Source organism: Symphalangus syndactylus, chromosome 23 (assembly GCF_028878055.3).
Source record: "Symphalangus syndactylus isolate Jambi chromosome 23, NHGRI_mSymSyn1-v2.1_pri, whole genome shotgun sequence".
NCBI classification, from domain to species: Eukaryota; Metazoa; Chordata; class Mammalia; order Primates; family Hylobatidae; genus Symphalangus; species Symphalangus syndactylus.
Window position 1 is genome coordinate 39060135 of NC_072445.2, and position 15696 is coordinate 39075830.

Consider the following 15696-nt stretch of genomic DNA (forward strand, 5'->3'; position numbering starts at 1 on the left):
AGGCAGCATACCCAGGCCTGATACACATGCTAGAATGGGTTCTAGACATGGGATAACAGGATAAAAAAGTCAGTAAAATCATGGGAAAGATTAAAGTGAAAAATATCATAATCTAAAGGTCCATACATCTCATTAATTTTAGTAAATGCAAATAGACTAAACTTTTAACCACAAGACAGAGACTGACAAATTGAATGCAAAAACATAAATTCAGATTATACTGTTTGCAAGACACAGACCTAAAGCATAAAAGTCATTTCAGAGATTAAGTGTAAAACATAGAAAGGACATATCATGCAAAAACTAATTCTAAAAAATGGTGTTTATTTATTAATGTCAAAAACAAATTTTAAGGAAAAAGGCATCGTAGGACAGAAAGACTCATATAATGATAAACATTCACCTAGTCAAGGAAAACAGAGGCTGGGCACAGGGGCTCACACCTGTAATCCCAGCACTTTGGGAGGCTGAGGCAGGTGGACCGCTTGAACTTATGATTTCGAGACCAGTCTGGGCAACATGGTGAAACCCTGCCTCTGCAAAAATCAAAAATTAGCTGGGCATGGTGGTGTGTGTCTGTAGTCTCAGCTACTTGGGAGGCGGAGGTGGGAGGATGGCTTGAGTCCAGGAGGCGTAGATAGCAGTGAGCCAAGATTGCACCACTGCACTCCAGCCTGGGCGATAGAGCCAGACTTTGTCTAAAAAAAGAAGGAAAAGAAAAACATAGCAGCTATAAATATAGGTGCATCTAATAAAATATCCTCAAAGACATTAATCAAAATTAATATAATATTTAGGTAGAAAGCAATAAATCTACCATTTATAGTATGATATTTTAATACAGGTTTCTGGGTTCTTTATAAGTCAAGAAGGCAAAAGTAGGATATAAAAGATCTAAACAACACAATTAGTAAGCTTGACCGAATAGAATTGAATATATTATAAAGTTATTGTCTACGTTCTCATCTATGCGCCAGGTGGTAGATTCACCAGTGCCTATTACATTATTGAAAACAAACAAAAAACAAATTAAAACTAATAAACTGGTTGGGCGCGGTGGCTCACAACTCTAATCCCAGCACTTTGGAAGGCAAGGTGGGTGAACCACCTGAGGTCAGGAGTTTGAGAACAGCCTGGCCAACATGGTGAAACCCTGTCTCTACTAAAAAAATACAAAAATTACCAGGGCATGGTGGCATGCACCTGTAATCCCAGCTACTCAGGAGACTGAGGCAGAAGAATAGCTTGAACCTGAGAGGTGGAGGTTACAGTGAGCTGAGATCATGCCACTGCATTCCAGCCTGGGTGATTGAGCAAGACTCTGTTTCAAAAAAAATTAAAATTAAAATTAAAAAAATAAATAAATAAAAAACTAAGCTTGGACCAATGATGACAGTGAGGAATGAAACAAGCATTAGGGTAATTCAAAATCTTTGCACCTTAGATGTATACGCAGGAGAGAGAGAGAGAAGGAGGAGGAGGAGGGAAAAAAAGATGATGGAAAGAAGGGGAAAGGGAAGGGATATTGGGGTACATTTGACTCTATACAAACAGCCATGACTTTTAATATACATAGTCCTAAAGTCCAGTCAGTTCATGATAAGCTTCCTTCCCAAATCACTTTTGATTTTGAACTTCCAAAAATAGGAAAAACCATTCAACTGATGGATTTGAGTTTACAACACCTGATTCTCCCCTTCCAACCTATGACCATTTTTCTCCTAGTTTCCATGCTCCCCCATCCCAACCACAGTTCTTCCATTTAGTCCTTCATATTTATTTCCCATTCTTCTCTTACTTGCTCCGTGCTCCCAGCAGCAGCTGACCTGCATGGATTACCTCCTGGCTTCTAGTTTGATATGAGCAATGAAGAGCATAATCAGGGGATCAGAGGAAAGGAAGGAAGTGGGCTAATTTTCTCCACACTCCATCTCTGGGCAGGTCATGGAAGGCTGACAATTTTATTCAACCAGAGGGTCACATATGCTGTCAGGTGACTCTCTTGACACAGCACTCTCTGACTCCAGGGCCCCCTCATCGCTTTCTTCCCTCATCTCATCACACTTGAGGTTGTAACAGGACTCCTGCTACCTGCTGTCCCTAGCCCAGGTTACCTCTCTGTCCCTATTGTTTGCCTACACTCTGATGATCATAGCTTTGTAAATGGAATTTTTATTTAAACTCTCCTCAAATTAGCAAATTTGAGTTTGCCATCCTTTTCCTGCCAGGAACCTGACTGATACAAATTTAAACCCAACTTCCAACTATTTTCCTCCTCCCAAAGTGTCCCACTTGCTGTCAGGGCCAAAACCTGAGTAGGTGTCCCTTGATAGAAGCAAGAAATCCTAATACCTGCTACCAATCATGAGGCCATGTCAGAAAACGTCAATAACTTCTATCTGTAGTGTTCAATAAATGAAGCTTCAGGGTGAGGGTGAAAACACTGATAGATGCAGGAGGCAGATTAGTGGGCGAGTCCCTGGAGAATCTCCAACCCACCTGAGCACTGGGAGCACGGGGTGGAGCCATGGGAAGTTCCCACTTCGTGCAGAGGAGAAGAGCCCGACCTCTTTAGTTCCTATGTGGTGGCCTGGTGTTCAGTCAGTAAGGTGGGGGCCTGCTAGCAGGACTCCCTCAGGCTTTGCTGAGAGTTCCTCTTTCGTTTTCCCCTTTTCACCCAATAAACCCTGTTCTACTCACTTTTCCACATGTCCGTGCCTAAATTTTCCTGGTTGTATGACAAGAACCAGGTATTTTCTGCAACAACACGAATTTAAGTTTCAGAGTGGGGAATGAGTGGTAGAAATGCAAGAAATCAGACTACCCATCAATATTATAACATGAGATCTTTTGGGGAATACTCTGTCTACACTAAAGACATAAAACGCTTGAAAATTATCACAATAAAATACACATAAAAGCTAAAGATTCAAGAAGGGAGATCTGTAGATATAAAAAACAAAGAGGGAAATCCCAGCTACAGCTGTGAGTGGAAGCTGAAACATAGTATTTCATGAAGATTCTGGAAGAGGATACAACACACTAAAGAAACTAGAATTATTCTAAGCAGACATGCAGTGATGTGCTGGAGCCAGCTCCTACAAGCTTGCGAGAGTCAATTGTTCTATGAATTTTCAAGTCAGTTGTTAAGCATAGACATTATTAAAAATTAAATTGTATAAACTTACAATTAGTATTAAAAATAAAAGAGATACATACTAAAAACTCATTACTTCTTATTTTACCACGTTACAATTGTTCTAGTTCTTGAGGTCATTTGCATCTATTGTAAATGTGTATTGGAAATGTTATTTAAGGGTGATCTACTGCATATCTCTTCCCAACTCTGCATTCAGTGAGAGCAGATTGGTAACTTGCAATTGGCTACAGTGGGAGGATTACACTATGGAAATCACCAAATGTTATAAATCATCTTATGGTTTTGTTGATTGCCTGGATCAGAGGTCAGCAAATTTTTCTTCAAGACCGATAGAAAATATTTTAGGTTTTCAGGTAATACAGTTTCTTTCATAATTATTCAGTTCTGTTACTGTAGAGCAAAAGCTGCCATAGGCAATATATAATTAAAATAATACGGCTGTGTTCTAATAAAGTTTTATTCATAAAAACAGGTTTCAGGCCCACTGTTTATATGTGGTCCTCTGTCCAACCTGTGGTGGGGACCACTGGAGATCAGACTGCCCCCAGAGATGGAGGTCACCCAGTTCAGAACCAGTCTCACAAATGGTCCAACAGGACTGACGGGTACTGGGACTCAAACTCCCAGCTCCAGGAACTCGAACTGCTGTTACTGTGGAGGGGCCCTGTATTTGGTATTGGTAAAATCTTCCCTTTCTCCCTTTCCTTCCTTAAGCTCAAATCAGGAAGGGCCTTACACCATTCTCCTTTCAACCGCCTTGGTTGTAAAAGTTACAGGTATCAACTGCTGGATACATCACACTTGAGTCAAAGCCTGGAAAGCTGAGGAAGCAACCCCTGACAGCTTAGAGAAATGTCCTGGATATCAATGCGAAGAAATAGGAGATCTTAAGCTAAAAATCACAAAAGTTAAGTAAATGACTGAAGGCTACTCATCCTACTCAGTCCCACCCCTACCTTACCAGATGCTTTCAGTCACTTCTACTTTTCCTCTCGAGATTCATTGCCAGATACTAGAACTTCTTTTTAATGCATATTTGCAGGGAGATTTTGATTATCCATGAGATTACATTTGTAACTTCATAGACCCCCAAAGGGAAATTCTGTACTTGGTGGGTAAAATTTTAGATGGAAATTATCTACTACATCACCATTACAGGAACTGTTATACTCACTCTACTGTTTGCAGTAGGACTGTATACTGTAGCACCCTCACAGTGGAATATTGGACAAAGAATCTCAATCGCCATAGTATTTTGCTTAATTATTATCCTTATAGCAAGGATAATAGTTACCAACAAGAAGTAACTTCTTGGTTTTACTATTACTGGTCTGCTAGGACTTTTTATTGGGTTTGGTAATATGTCAAACCTTTTAGTTCCTATGATATCAACCGTGGACCCTAGCTATGCAAAGAAGGTTATAAAGAAAAGAGATTTTATATTAGAAAGGATCTCGTATGGCAAATTCTTGTCCTAAAGAAAATAGCTGGTTGTTTAAAAAGAGGGATGTTTAGGAAAAGTCAGAAAGACAAGGCGCCTGACTCTAATCCATGAGAACAGCCACATGTGGGCTGCAACCACCAAAGCCATGGGGGCAAGACTGCCAGAGGCCTTGACGGCCCAACTCCTGCTCCAGTGTGCTCAGGATGAAGGACACGGACTCAAAAGATAGTATTTCCAGCTTTAAAATTGAATGTCTTTCCTGTTGGGTTTTGGACTTCTTTGAGGCTTGTAACTCCTTTCTTCTGGCCTATTTCTCCTCTCTCAGCATTATATCTTGGAGGTAGGTAACTGGTTTTAATTTCACAGGCTCACAGATAGGACTTTTTTTTTATTTCTGAGTTGATATGAGAACAAGTTAAGACTTTAGGGCTCTGAGGATGGAATGAATGTATTTGCAAAGAAGAAAGATATGAGTTTTGTGGGGGAGGGCAGGGGTGAAATGCTATGGCTTAAATGTTTGTCCCCTCTAAAACTCATGCCGAAACTTAATCTCCATTGTAACAGTATTCACAGGGTGGAAGATCAAACTATGATATTTCAGGGATGGAACCTTTTGGAAAGTAATTAGGATTAGATGAGGTCATGAGGATGGAGTATTAAGGCTTGATAAGAGAAAGAGATACTTGAGCTACCCCTCTTTGCCCCCTGGTCATGTGATGCCTTCAACTCCATCTGAAGGGGTGGCCTGCCCCTCCACACCTGTGGGTGCTTCTCATTAGGTGGGACGAAAGACTTGAGGAAAGGAATAAGACACAAAGACAAAGTGTAGAGAAAGCAAAGCGGGGCCCAGGGGACAAGTGCTGTGCTTACAGAGGACCCACACCGGCCCCGGCCTCTGAGTTCCCTTAGTATTTATTCATAATTATCTTTACCATCAAAAAGATAAGGGAGTGACTGGACAATAGGATCATTGTAGGGAGGAAATCAGCAGTAAGACATATGAACAAAAATCCTTGTAACATCAATAAGTTTAAAAGAAGATGCTGTGCCTTGAGATGTATATGCGAACATCTCCATAAACCTTTTAGCAGTATTGTTCCAGCAAGCCCCACCTTATTCCTAAAGGCGGTTTTCTCCTTACTCAGTAAATAAAGCACACAAAGGGTTTTACCTGGAGTTGTTCCATCGCCCAGGGACGGGCAGGAGACAAATGTTTTTCTTTCTCTCTAGATTTGAGAGAATGGTGATGACCTTTAACCATAAGCAGCCTTTAGGCACTTGTTTAACAAAGCACATTCTGCACCGCCCAAAATCCTTTTAACCTTAAGTCACCACAGCACATGTCTCTTGCAAGGACAAGGTTGGGGGTAGGGTCACAGATCAACAGCATCTCAAATACAGAACTAAATGGAGTCTCTTATGTTTACTTCCTTCTATATAGACACAGTAACAGGCTGATCTCTCTTTCTTTTCCTCACAATTCCCCCTTTTCTTTTCAACAAAACTACCATTGTCATCACGATACCGAGATTACATACGTCACAAGGTAATAGAATATCACAAAGCAAGTGGAGGCAGGATGAGTTCACAGGGCGGTGTTAAAATTGAAATTAAAAATTGCCCCTTCCTTCCTTCCTTCCTTCCTTCCTTCCTTCCTTCCTTCCTTCCTTCCTTCCTTCCTTTCTTTCTTTCTTTCTTTCTTTCTCTCTTTCTTTCTTTCTTTCTTCTTTCTTTCTTTCCCTCTCTGGCCCAGGCTACAATCTACTGGGCTTGCTGCTGCCCGCGCCGCGGACTGCCTGGGACTGCCGGCGCGCGCCACCGCTGCCTGCCTTTTCTCCTTTGGATGCAGGCACGCGTTCGCCATCTTGGCCACGCTGCTCGCCAGCTCCTGACGCCTAGTGCTCTGCCCGCCTCAGCCTCCCGAGGTACTGGGACTACAGACGGAGTCTCGCTCACCCAGTGCTCGGTGTTGCCCGGGCTGGAGTGCGGTGGCATGGTCTGGCCTTGCGGCAGCCTCTACCCCCCGGCCACCTGCCTTGGCCTGCCAGGGTGCTGGGATTGCAGCCCCTGCCCGGCCGCCGCCCCATCTGGAAGGTGGGGAGCGCCTCTGCCCGGCCGCCCCGTCTGGGAAGTGAGGAGTGCCTCTGCCCGGCCACCTCGTCTGGGAAGTGAGCAGCGCCTCTGCCCGGCCACCCCTTCCGGGAAGAAGTGAGGAGCGCCTCTGCCCGGGCGCCCCATCCGGGAAGAAGTGAGGAGCGCCTCTGCCCGGGCGCCCCGTCCGGGAAGAAGTGAGGAGCACCTCTGCCCGGCCGCCCAGTCCGGGAAGAAGTGAGGAGTGCCTCTGCCCGGCCGCCCCGTCTGGGAAGAAGTGAGGAGCGCCTCTGCCCGGCCGCCCCGTCTGGGAAGTGAGGAGCGCCTCTGCCCGGCCGCCCCGTCCGGGAAGAAATGAGGAGCGCCTCTGCCCGGCCACCCACCGTCTGGGAAGTGAGGAGCGCCTCTGCCCGGCCGCCCCGTCTGGGAAGTGAGGAGCGCCTCTGCCCGGCCACCCACCATCTGGGAAGTGAGGAGCGCCTCTGCCTGGCCGCCCCGTCTGGGAAGTGAGGAGCGCCTCTGCCCGGCCACCCACCGTCTGGGAAGTGAGGAGCGCCTCTGCCCGGCCACCCACCGTCTGGGAAGTGAGGAGCGCCTCTGCCCGGCCACCCACCGTCTGGGAAGTGAGGAGCGCCTCTGCCCGGCGGCCCCGTCTGGGAAGTGAGGAGCGCCTCTGCCCGGCCACCCATCGTCTGGGAGGTGAGGAGCGCCTCTGCCCGGCCGCCCCGTCTGGGAGGAAGTGAGGAGTGCCTCTGCCCGGCCGCCCCGTCCGGGAAGAAGTGAGGAGCGCCTCTGCCCGGCCGCCCCGTCTGGGAAGTGAGGAGCGCCTCTGCCCGGCCGCCCCGTCCGGGAAGAAGTGAGGAGCGCCTCTGCCCGGCCGCCCCGTCCGGGAAGAAGTGAGGAGCGCCTCTGCCCGGCCGCCCCGTCTGGGAAGTGAGGAGCGCCTCTGCCCGGCCGCTCCGTCCGGGAAGAAATGAGGAGCGCCTCTGCCCGGCCACCCACCGTCTGGGAAGTGAGGAGCGCCTCTGCCTGGCCGCCCCGTCTGGGAAGTGAGGAGCGCCTCTGCCCGGCCACCCACCGTCTGGGAAGTGAGGAGCGCCTCTGCCCGGCCGCCCCGTCTGGGAAGTGAGGAGCGCCTCTGCCCGGCCACCCACCGTCTGGGAAGTGAGGAGCGCCTCTGCCCGGCCACCCACCGTCTGGGAAGTGAGGAGCGCCTCTGCCCGGCCACCCACCGTCTGGGAAGTGAGGAGCGCCTCTGCCCGGCCGCCCCGTCTGGGAAGTGAGGAACGCCTCTGCCTGGCCACCCATCGTCTGGGAAGTGAGGAGCGCCTCTGCCCGGCCTCCCATCGTCTGGGAGGTGAGGAGCGCCTCTGCCCGGCCGCCCCGTCTGGGAGGAAGTGAGGAGTGCCTCTGCCCGGCCGCCCCGTCCGGGAAGAAGTGAGGAGCGCCTCTGCCCGGCCGCCCCCGTCTGGGAAGAAGTGAGGAGCGCCTCTGCCCGGCCGCCCCGTCTGGGAAGTGAGGAGCGCCTCTGCCCGGCCGCCCCGTCCGGGAAGAAGTGAGGAGCGCCTCTGCCCGGCCGCCCCGTCCGGGAAGAAGTGAGGAGCGCCTCTGCCCGGCCGCCCCCGTCCGGGAAGAAGTGAGGAGCGCCTCTGCCCGGCCGCCCCGTCTGGGAAGTGAGAAGCGCCTCTGCCCGGGTGCCCCGTCCAGGAAGAAGTGAGGAGCGCCTCTGCCCGGCCGCCCCATCCGGGAAGAAGTGAGGAGCGCCTCTGCCCGGCCACCCATCGTCTGGGAAGTGAGGTGCGCCTCTGCCCGGCCACCCACCGTCTGGGAAGTGAGGAGCGCCTCTGCCCGGCCGCCCCGTCTGGGAAGTGAGGAGCGCCTCTGCCCAGCCGCCCCGTCTGGGAAGTGAGCAGCGCCTCTGCCCGGCCACCCCGTCCGGGAAGAAGTGAGGAGCGCCTCTGCCCGGCTGCCCCGTCTGGGAAGTGAGGAGCGCCTCTGCCCGGCCGCCCCGTCCGGGAAGAAGTGAGGAGCGCCTCTGCCCGGGCGCCCCGTCCGGGAAGAAGTGAGGAGCACCTCTGCCCGGCCGCCCCGTCCGGGAAGAAGTGAGGAACGCCTCTGCCCGGCCACCCTGTCGGGAAGAAGTGAGGAGCGCCTCTGCCCGGCTGCCCCGTCTGGGAGGTGAGGAGCGCCTCTGCCCGGCCACCCATCGTCTGGGAGGTGAGGAGCGCCTCTGCCCGGCCACCCATCATCTGGAAAGTGAGGAGCGCCTCTGCCCAGCTGCCCCATCTGGGAAGTGAGGAGTGCCTCTGCCCGGCCACCCATCGTCTGGGAGGTGAGGAGCACCTCTGCCCAGCCACCCATTGTCTGGGAAGTGGGGAGCGCCTCTGCCCGACCACCCATCGTCTGGGAAGTGAGGAGCGCCTCTGCCCGGCCACCTATCGTCTGGGAAGAAGTGAGGAGTGTCTCTGCCTGGCCGCCCCATCTGGGAAGTGAGGAGCCCCTCTGCCCGGCCGCCCCGTGTCTGGGTAGAAGTGAGGGGCTCCTCTGCCTGGCCGCTCCATCTGGGAGGTCTACCACGGAGGCCAGAAGCAATGTGGGGGCTGGACGTGGTGGCTCACGCCTGTGGTCCTGGCACTCTGGGGGGCGAGGCGGGTTGATCACTTCGGGCTAGGAGTTGGAGACCAGTCTGGCCAACTTGGCGAAACATGAAGAATACAACAGACAAACCAAGCAACCAACTCAATGACAACAAAACAGGTCTACCCTGGAGTCATACTCTAATTTTTTCTATTTTCCTCCCTTTCTGATCCTTTATCCCACTTTCTTTTTCTTCCTCTTCCTTCTCCCTCTTCTTTGTCAAATAGAGGATTGAGTTATTATCACTGATCCATATAAAGTCCCTCTCTCATTTATTTTAACTCCCACCCCCATTTCTATTCCCCGACTTCCCATGTGCAACCTTCCTAATATGTTTGATACGCATCTTTTTGTTTGTATGTATTTTTAGAAAGTGATTATTGTTTTTGTATGCAAAAAAAATTAATAAAAAAAAAAATTGCCAACGAAATTTTTGGGCACGCATAGTCATTGATAGCATTTTATCAGGAAATAGGGTTTGAGAGCAGACAACCTGACTGGCCAAAATTTATTAGGTGGGAATTTCCTCATCCTAATAAGCCTGGGAGCACTACAGGAGGCCGGGGCTTATTTCATCCCTTCGGCTTCAACCGTAAAAGGTGGCACGCCTCCAAGGGGGTCGTTTATAGGCCTACCCTCAGAGCGCATTCTCTTTCTCAGGGATATTCCTTGCTGAGAAAAAGAATTCAGCGATATCTCTCCTATTTGTGTGCAAAAGGAGAAAAGATATGGCTCTGTTCCGTCCGGCTCGCTGGCGGCCAGTTCAAGGTTACCTCCCTTGTTTCCTGAACACCGCTGTTATCTCATTCTTTTTTTTCAAGATGCCCAGTTTTCGTATTGTTCAAACACACGTCCTCTACAAACAATTTGTGTGGTTAAGGCAATCATCACAGGGTCCTGAGGTGACATATATCCTCCTCAGCTTACAAAGAAGATGATGGGATCAAGAGATTAACGTAAAGACATAAGAAATTACAAAAGTATAAATTTTGGAGAACTAATAAAATGTCCATGAAATCTTCATATTTTATGCTTTTCTGCTGTGGCTTCAGTCAGTCCCTCAGTTCAAGGTCCCTGACTTCCCGCAACATTCTCCCTCCCTTTCCCTCTATATAAATGTGCCATGGCGATGAAGGCTTGTTCGTTCTCTCGATTTTGGCACAGGATTCTTCGACTGGTCCGGCACACTAAAAACAAACCGATTAATCAGAGACACATAATTCCAAAATTTACTGCAGTAGAGTTTCCAATAGACTTAATCCAAGTCGTGGGGTTTAATCCATAAAGATTTTTTGCCACTTGATCTAATGCCTCAGCTCCAGGCACAACATTTAAGTGACTCTGAGAGGCTTCAAAAATTTGTTCTTTTAATTTAGAAATGTCTAAAGTGAGATTATCTTCTCTTCCCTGTAAATGGCATCTTACCATGTCCCAGTGATGTCTAGACTCATTATAAACTTGGGGTGTAATACAAAAATCTGACGTATTCCAGTCACACTGTAACTGGAAACGATGTTCCAAGCTCACGAGCCTATCTCCCATCCAAATGACAGTTTGTCTAAGGTCATTAATTTGATTAGCCAATTTTTGATCGATACCAGATTGTGAATTCCACAACCTTGTGGAATTCTTTTGCCAATTGTCAACAAAGCTTACTGTCTGAACAGAAGAGTACAATGCGACTCCTGCCACAGCGGCTGTAGCTGTGACTGCGATCAATCCCGTAATCACTGCAATTAAAGTAAAAATAAATCTTTTGGATCTATTTAAAATGCCTTTTAATACTTCAGTCAAAATATGAATGGATGGCAAGGCCTCCCATGGTCGATCCATGGACACAGGGATCCACACGCCTTCTCTTGCACTCACAAGCAGAATACGGTGCTGCCAATCAAAAGTCGAATCAGTGTAAGTAAACAATCTGCAATTTTCACATGTTATAGTTTGGGAGTCTGGTTTAATAACTACCTTTCCTATGACTAACATATAAGGGGGTTTTACACAACTTAGTAGAGGAACTGTTAGACTGGAATTTAGGTTGATAGAGTAAAATGTTTCATAATCTCTTGTTTCTATAGTTTGGTTCCCAGACCGAATTCTAAGTTGGTATGAAGCCACAGTAAGCCTCCACAATTCTGGATGTTCAGGACCAAAAACCGGACTTATTATTTTTGGTCTTGGAGTAGAGGTTCCCTTTTCTCCCCATTTCCAAGGGTAGAAAGACTGAAATTTTTTGTGCCTATGTTTGTCTAAATTTTCTGTTAAGTCACTATCAACAGTTGGGCTCACTAGTGCACTGGGACAGAATTGAGTTTGTCCTGTGCAATCGTGGTAGAATTGACCTCGAGGTGCCCAATCTATAACAGTTCCAAATGTGTTGTTTTGTAAAATCACGGCACTATCGGCCACACATTCTTCCCAAACTAAATCTTTTGTTTCTATGGAAATCTCCTTGGGGCAAGGTTTTCCTTTTGGCCTAAATTTTAATGACCTTTGATAAGAGAAGTCTTGTAAATAGTTTACCTGTGGTTTGAGTGACATACCGCTTACCATATGATAAGTAAATCTACTGGTGGGATTGAGAGTAGATACTTCTACCAACCAATTTTGGATAGCAGGCATTAAACATCCTGGTGCTCTCCCGAGACATATAGGAGGATAACGATACCCAGTGGAAATATTTATCATCATTCCTTCTTCCTCCGGTTTTGCAGGGCAACGATCATCTGTGGGACCAGCTACCCACACACTATTATTAACATATACTTCAATGGGGTTATCCATCCAAGTGACTGCCCGAATTAAGGGCGGGAAAAGCACATAGGCCCAGTAGGTATAATTAGCTGCAGCTGCTCCTGCAGGCATGGGGAGACTTACCACTGTTGATACAACCATTAAAGCTGCAAACAGCATTTTTTCTGAGGTTTGTGTCACCTTTGTGCTAGCTAGGCTTTTTCTAGCTAACAGTGTCAGCTTCTTTAACTGTGCCCAGGTTGGCAGCTCTGCCTTCTTGGTGCGTGGTGACTTCATCTGTTTTTCTAATATCACCACTTGATTCATCCTGCGAGTCAATGGTGCCCGATTGCGGTGTTTCCGTCTCCGTGGAGGCGCTTTTCTTTGCATCTCCGATGGGTTCATTGTAGAACTTCAAATGTCTAGTGGGTATCCAAACAGGAAGCTGATTTTCTCCTGGTGAAACACAAGCGAAACCTCTTCCCCAGGTTATCACCTTCCCTATCTCCCATGTCCTATTTTTGTTGTCTTTCCACCAAATCAGTTTTCCTTCATGTGGACTGTTCTTTTTACCCGTAAGATGTTGTTCTGCAGAAGTAGTAGTCTGATTTCTATAAATGTTTAAAAAATTTAAAGTATAGAGTGCTAGATTAAGCTGCATCTGAGGAGAGGTACACTCCTTACCGTCTCCCCCTTTTTTTTGTTTAACTAACTGAGTTTTGAGTGTTCTATTAGTTCTTTCAACTATGGCCTGTCCTTGGGAATTATAAGGAATTCCTGTTGTATGTGTAATATTCCACTGATTTAAGAATTTTTGGAAAGCTTTACTACAATAACCTGGTCCATTGTCAGTTTTAATTTTTTCTGGAACTCCCATCACAGCAAAACAAGTTAATAAATGTTTTTTAACATGGGAAGTACTTTCTCCTGTCTGGCATTTTGCCCATATGAAATGTGAATAAGTATCAACTGTTACATGAACATATGATAATTTTCCAAATGAAGGTACATGGGTAACATCCGTTTGCCATAATGAGTTAGGACACAGACCTCTGGGATTAACTCCTGCCTCTTGGGTGGGCAGGTGTAGTACTTGACACTGGGTACAATGTTGTACAATATTTTTTGCCTGTTTCCACGTGACATCAAATTTGTTTTTTAACCCTGCTGCATTTACATGAGTCAAAGCATGAAGTTCTTGTGCTTTTATGAATGCAGAGGATACCAGTAAGTCAGCTTTTTCATTTGCTTCAGTTAAAGGTCCTGGTACATTAGTATGTGCTCGAATATGAGTAATATAAAATGGGAAATTCCTTTTTCTTACAGTTTGTTGTAACAAATTGAACAGCTGGTTTAACTGATCATCCATGCTATATTTAATTAGAGCTGTCTCAACATCCCTTGTAGCCTGTATTACATATGCAGAATCTGATATAATATTAACAGGTTGATTAAAATCTTCTAACACTGTAATGACTGCAATCAACTCTGCCCTCTGAGCTGATTGATATTGAGTTTTGATTACTCGCTCCTTTGGCCCTGTGTAGGCGGCTTTTCCATTGCTGGAACCATCAGTAAATACTGTCAGAGCATTTTCTAAAGGTTCATGTCTGGTAATTTTAGGTAAGATCCAAGTAGTCAATTTTAAAAACTGGAAGATTTTTGATTTTGGGTAATGATTATCAATAATTCCCACAAAATCAGCAAGGCCAATTTGCCATGCACCAGAATTGATAAAGGCTTGTTTAACTTGTTCCTTGGTTAAAGGAACAACTATTTTGTCTGGGTCGTTACCACACAATTTTATTATTCGTAATCTTGTCTGACCAATTAATGTAGCTATTTGGTCCAAGTACAATGTAAAAGTCTTAATTGTACTGTGAGGAAGGAATGACCACTCCACAAGATCAGTATTTTGAACAATGATGCCTGTTGGAGAATGTGCAGTGGCAAAAATTAAAAGTTGGAGTGGAGCTAAAGAATCTATTCTATTTATTTGCGCTGACTGAATTTTTCTTCCACTAATTTAATTTCTTTTGTTGCCTCTGGGGTTAATACTCTTTTACTATTTAAGTCTGGATCTCCTCTTAGGATAGAGAACAAATTTGACATGGCATAGGTAGGAATGCCTAGAGTTGGCCGAATCCAATTAATATCGCCTAACAATTTTTGAAAATCATTTAGTGTTTTTAACGTGTCTTTTCTTATTTCTATTTTTTGTGGCTTAATTTTTCTATTTTCTATTTGCATCCCCAAATAATGAAAAGGAGTAGAGGTTTGGATCTTATCAGATGCTATTGTTAGTCCTGTGTTGGCAACCTCTGCTTGCAGAAATGTGTAACAGTCAATTAATTTGTCTCTTGTTTCTGCAGCACATAAAATATCATCAATATAGTGAATGATATAACAATCTGAAAATTTGTCTCTAACTGGTTGAAGGACTTGACCTACGAAAGTTTGACAAATAGTTGGACTATTAAGCATTCCCTGAGGTAATACTTTCCACTGAAACCTGGTGGCGGGTTCTTTATTATTTATGGCTGGTATAGTAAAGGCAAATTTTTCACAATCTTGCTCTGCCAGAGGAATGGTAAAAAAGCAATCCTTTAGATCAATTATAATTAAAGGCCAGTCTTTTGGGATCATGGCCGGAGAGGGCAATCCAGGTTGGAGAGGCCCCATGGGTTGAATTACAGCGTTTATGGCTCTTAAGTCCATTAACATACGCCATTTGCCTGACTTTTTCTGAATTACAAATACAGGAGAATTCCAGGGTGAGAATGAAGGCTCAATGTGTCCCTTTTCTAATTGTTCCTTTGCTAATAAGTGTAAAGCCTCCAGTTTTTGCTTTGGTAGCGGCCACTGATTAACCCATACTGGCTTTTCTGCTTTCCAAGTTAATGGAATGGGTTTAGGAGGCTCTACAGTGGCCGCCCCTAAAAAGGACACCCTATTCCTTTTCTTTGTTGATTTTTCTCAGTCTCAATTGGGACTTTAATGCCATTTTCATTTTTTCCTAATCCCTTCCCTGGTATATATCCCATCTTAGTCATGATTTTTTGACTCATGGGGCTGTATAATGGAGCGGGCATAATGATTTCTGCACCCCATTGTTGTAACAAATCTCGACCCCATAGATTAATAGGAATTGAAGTAATCATTGGCTGAACAGTACTTTCTTGATTATCTGGCCCTAAACAATGTAAAATCATTGTACTTTCATACACTTCTGAAGCTGTGCCTACGCCGACAAGTTTTGTTACAGCCTTTTGTTTAGGCCAATTTTTTGGCCACTGATTTAAAGCAATTACAGAGATATCTGCTCCTGTGTCTACCAACCCTTCAAACTGTTTTCCTTGAATAATGGCCTTACACACAGGTCTGCTCTCAGAGACCAGACTTGCCCAGTATTCAGCCTTTCCTGCCAGATCAGTGCTTCCGAACCCTCCTGTTCTTTTTATCTCACTGTTTCCAATTTTAATATAAGGTAGGAGTAATAATTGAGCGATCCTGTCTCCTGGACTGGCACTCCAAGGAATTGAGGAACTAATAACCAATTGAATTTCACCTTCATAGTCTGAGTTAACCACACCAGTATGAATTTGAACTCCTTTTAGATTTAAACTTGATC

General features: G+C 46.0%; 1 protein-coding gene and 1 long non-coding RNA gene across 2 annotated transcripts; both read right to left on the minus strand.

The window, feature by feature from the left end:
* Positions 1-304: 304 nt before the first annotated feature.
* LOC134735702 (uncharacterized) lies at positions 305-2600 on the minus strand. Its single transcript, XR_010119082.1, has 2 exons — positions 2500-2600; positions 305-698 (listed from the first exon to the last, which is right to left on the minus strand). It is a non-coding gene; the product is annotated as an uncharacterized lncRNA (long non-coding RNA).
* A 7849-nt stretch (positions 2601-10449) lies between these two features.
* LOC134735788 (endogenous retrovirus group K member 25 Env polyprotein-like) lies at positions 10450-12948 on the minus strand. The gene has a single exon (XM_063633193.1). It carries the CDS (start codon positions 12468-12470, stop codon positions 10539-10541), a length of 1932 nt encoding a protein of 643 aa, XP_063489263.1. The 5' UTR covers positions 12471-12948; the 3' UTR covers positions 10450-10538.
* Positions 12949-15696: the final 2748 nt, after the last annotated feature.

Excerpts from the sequence above, each read along its gene's own strand:
- LOC134735788 (XM_063633193.1), bottom strand. The coding sequence starts at position 12,470 with ATGAACCCATCGGAGATGCAAAGAAAAGCGCCTCCACGGAGACGGAAA.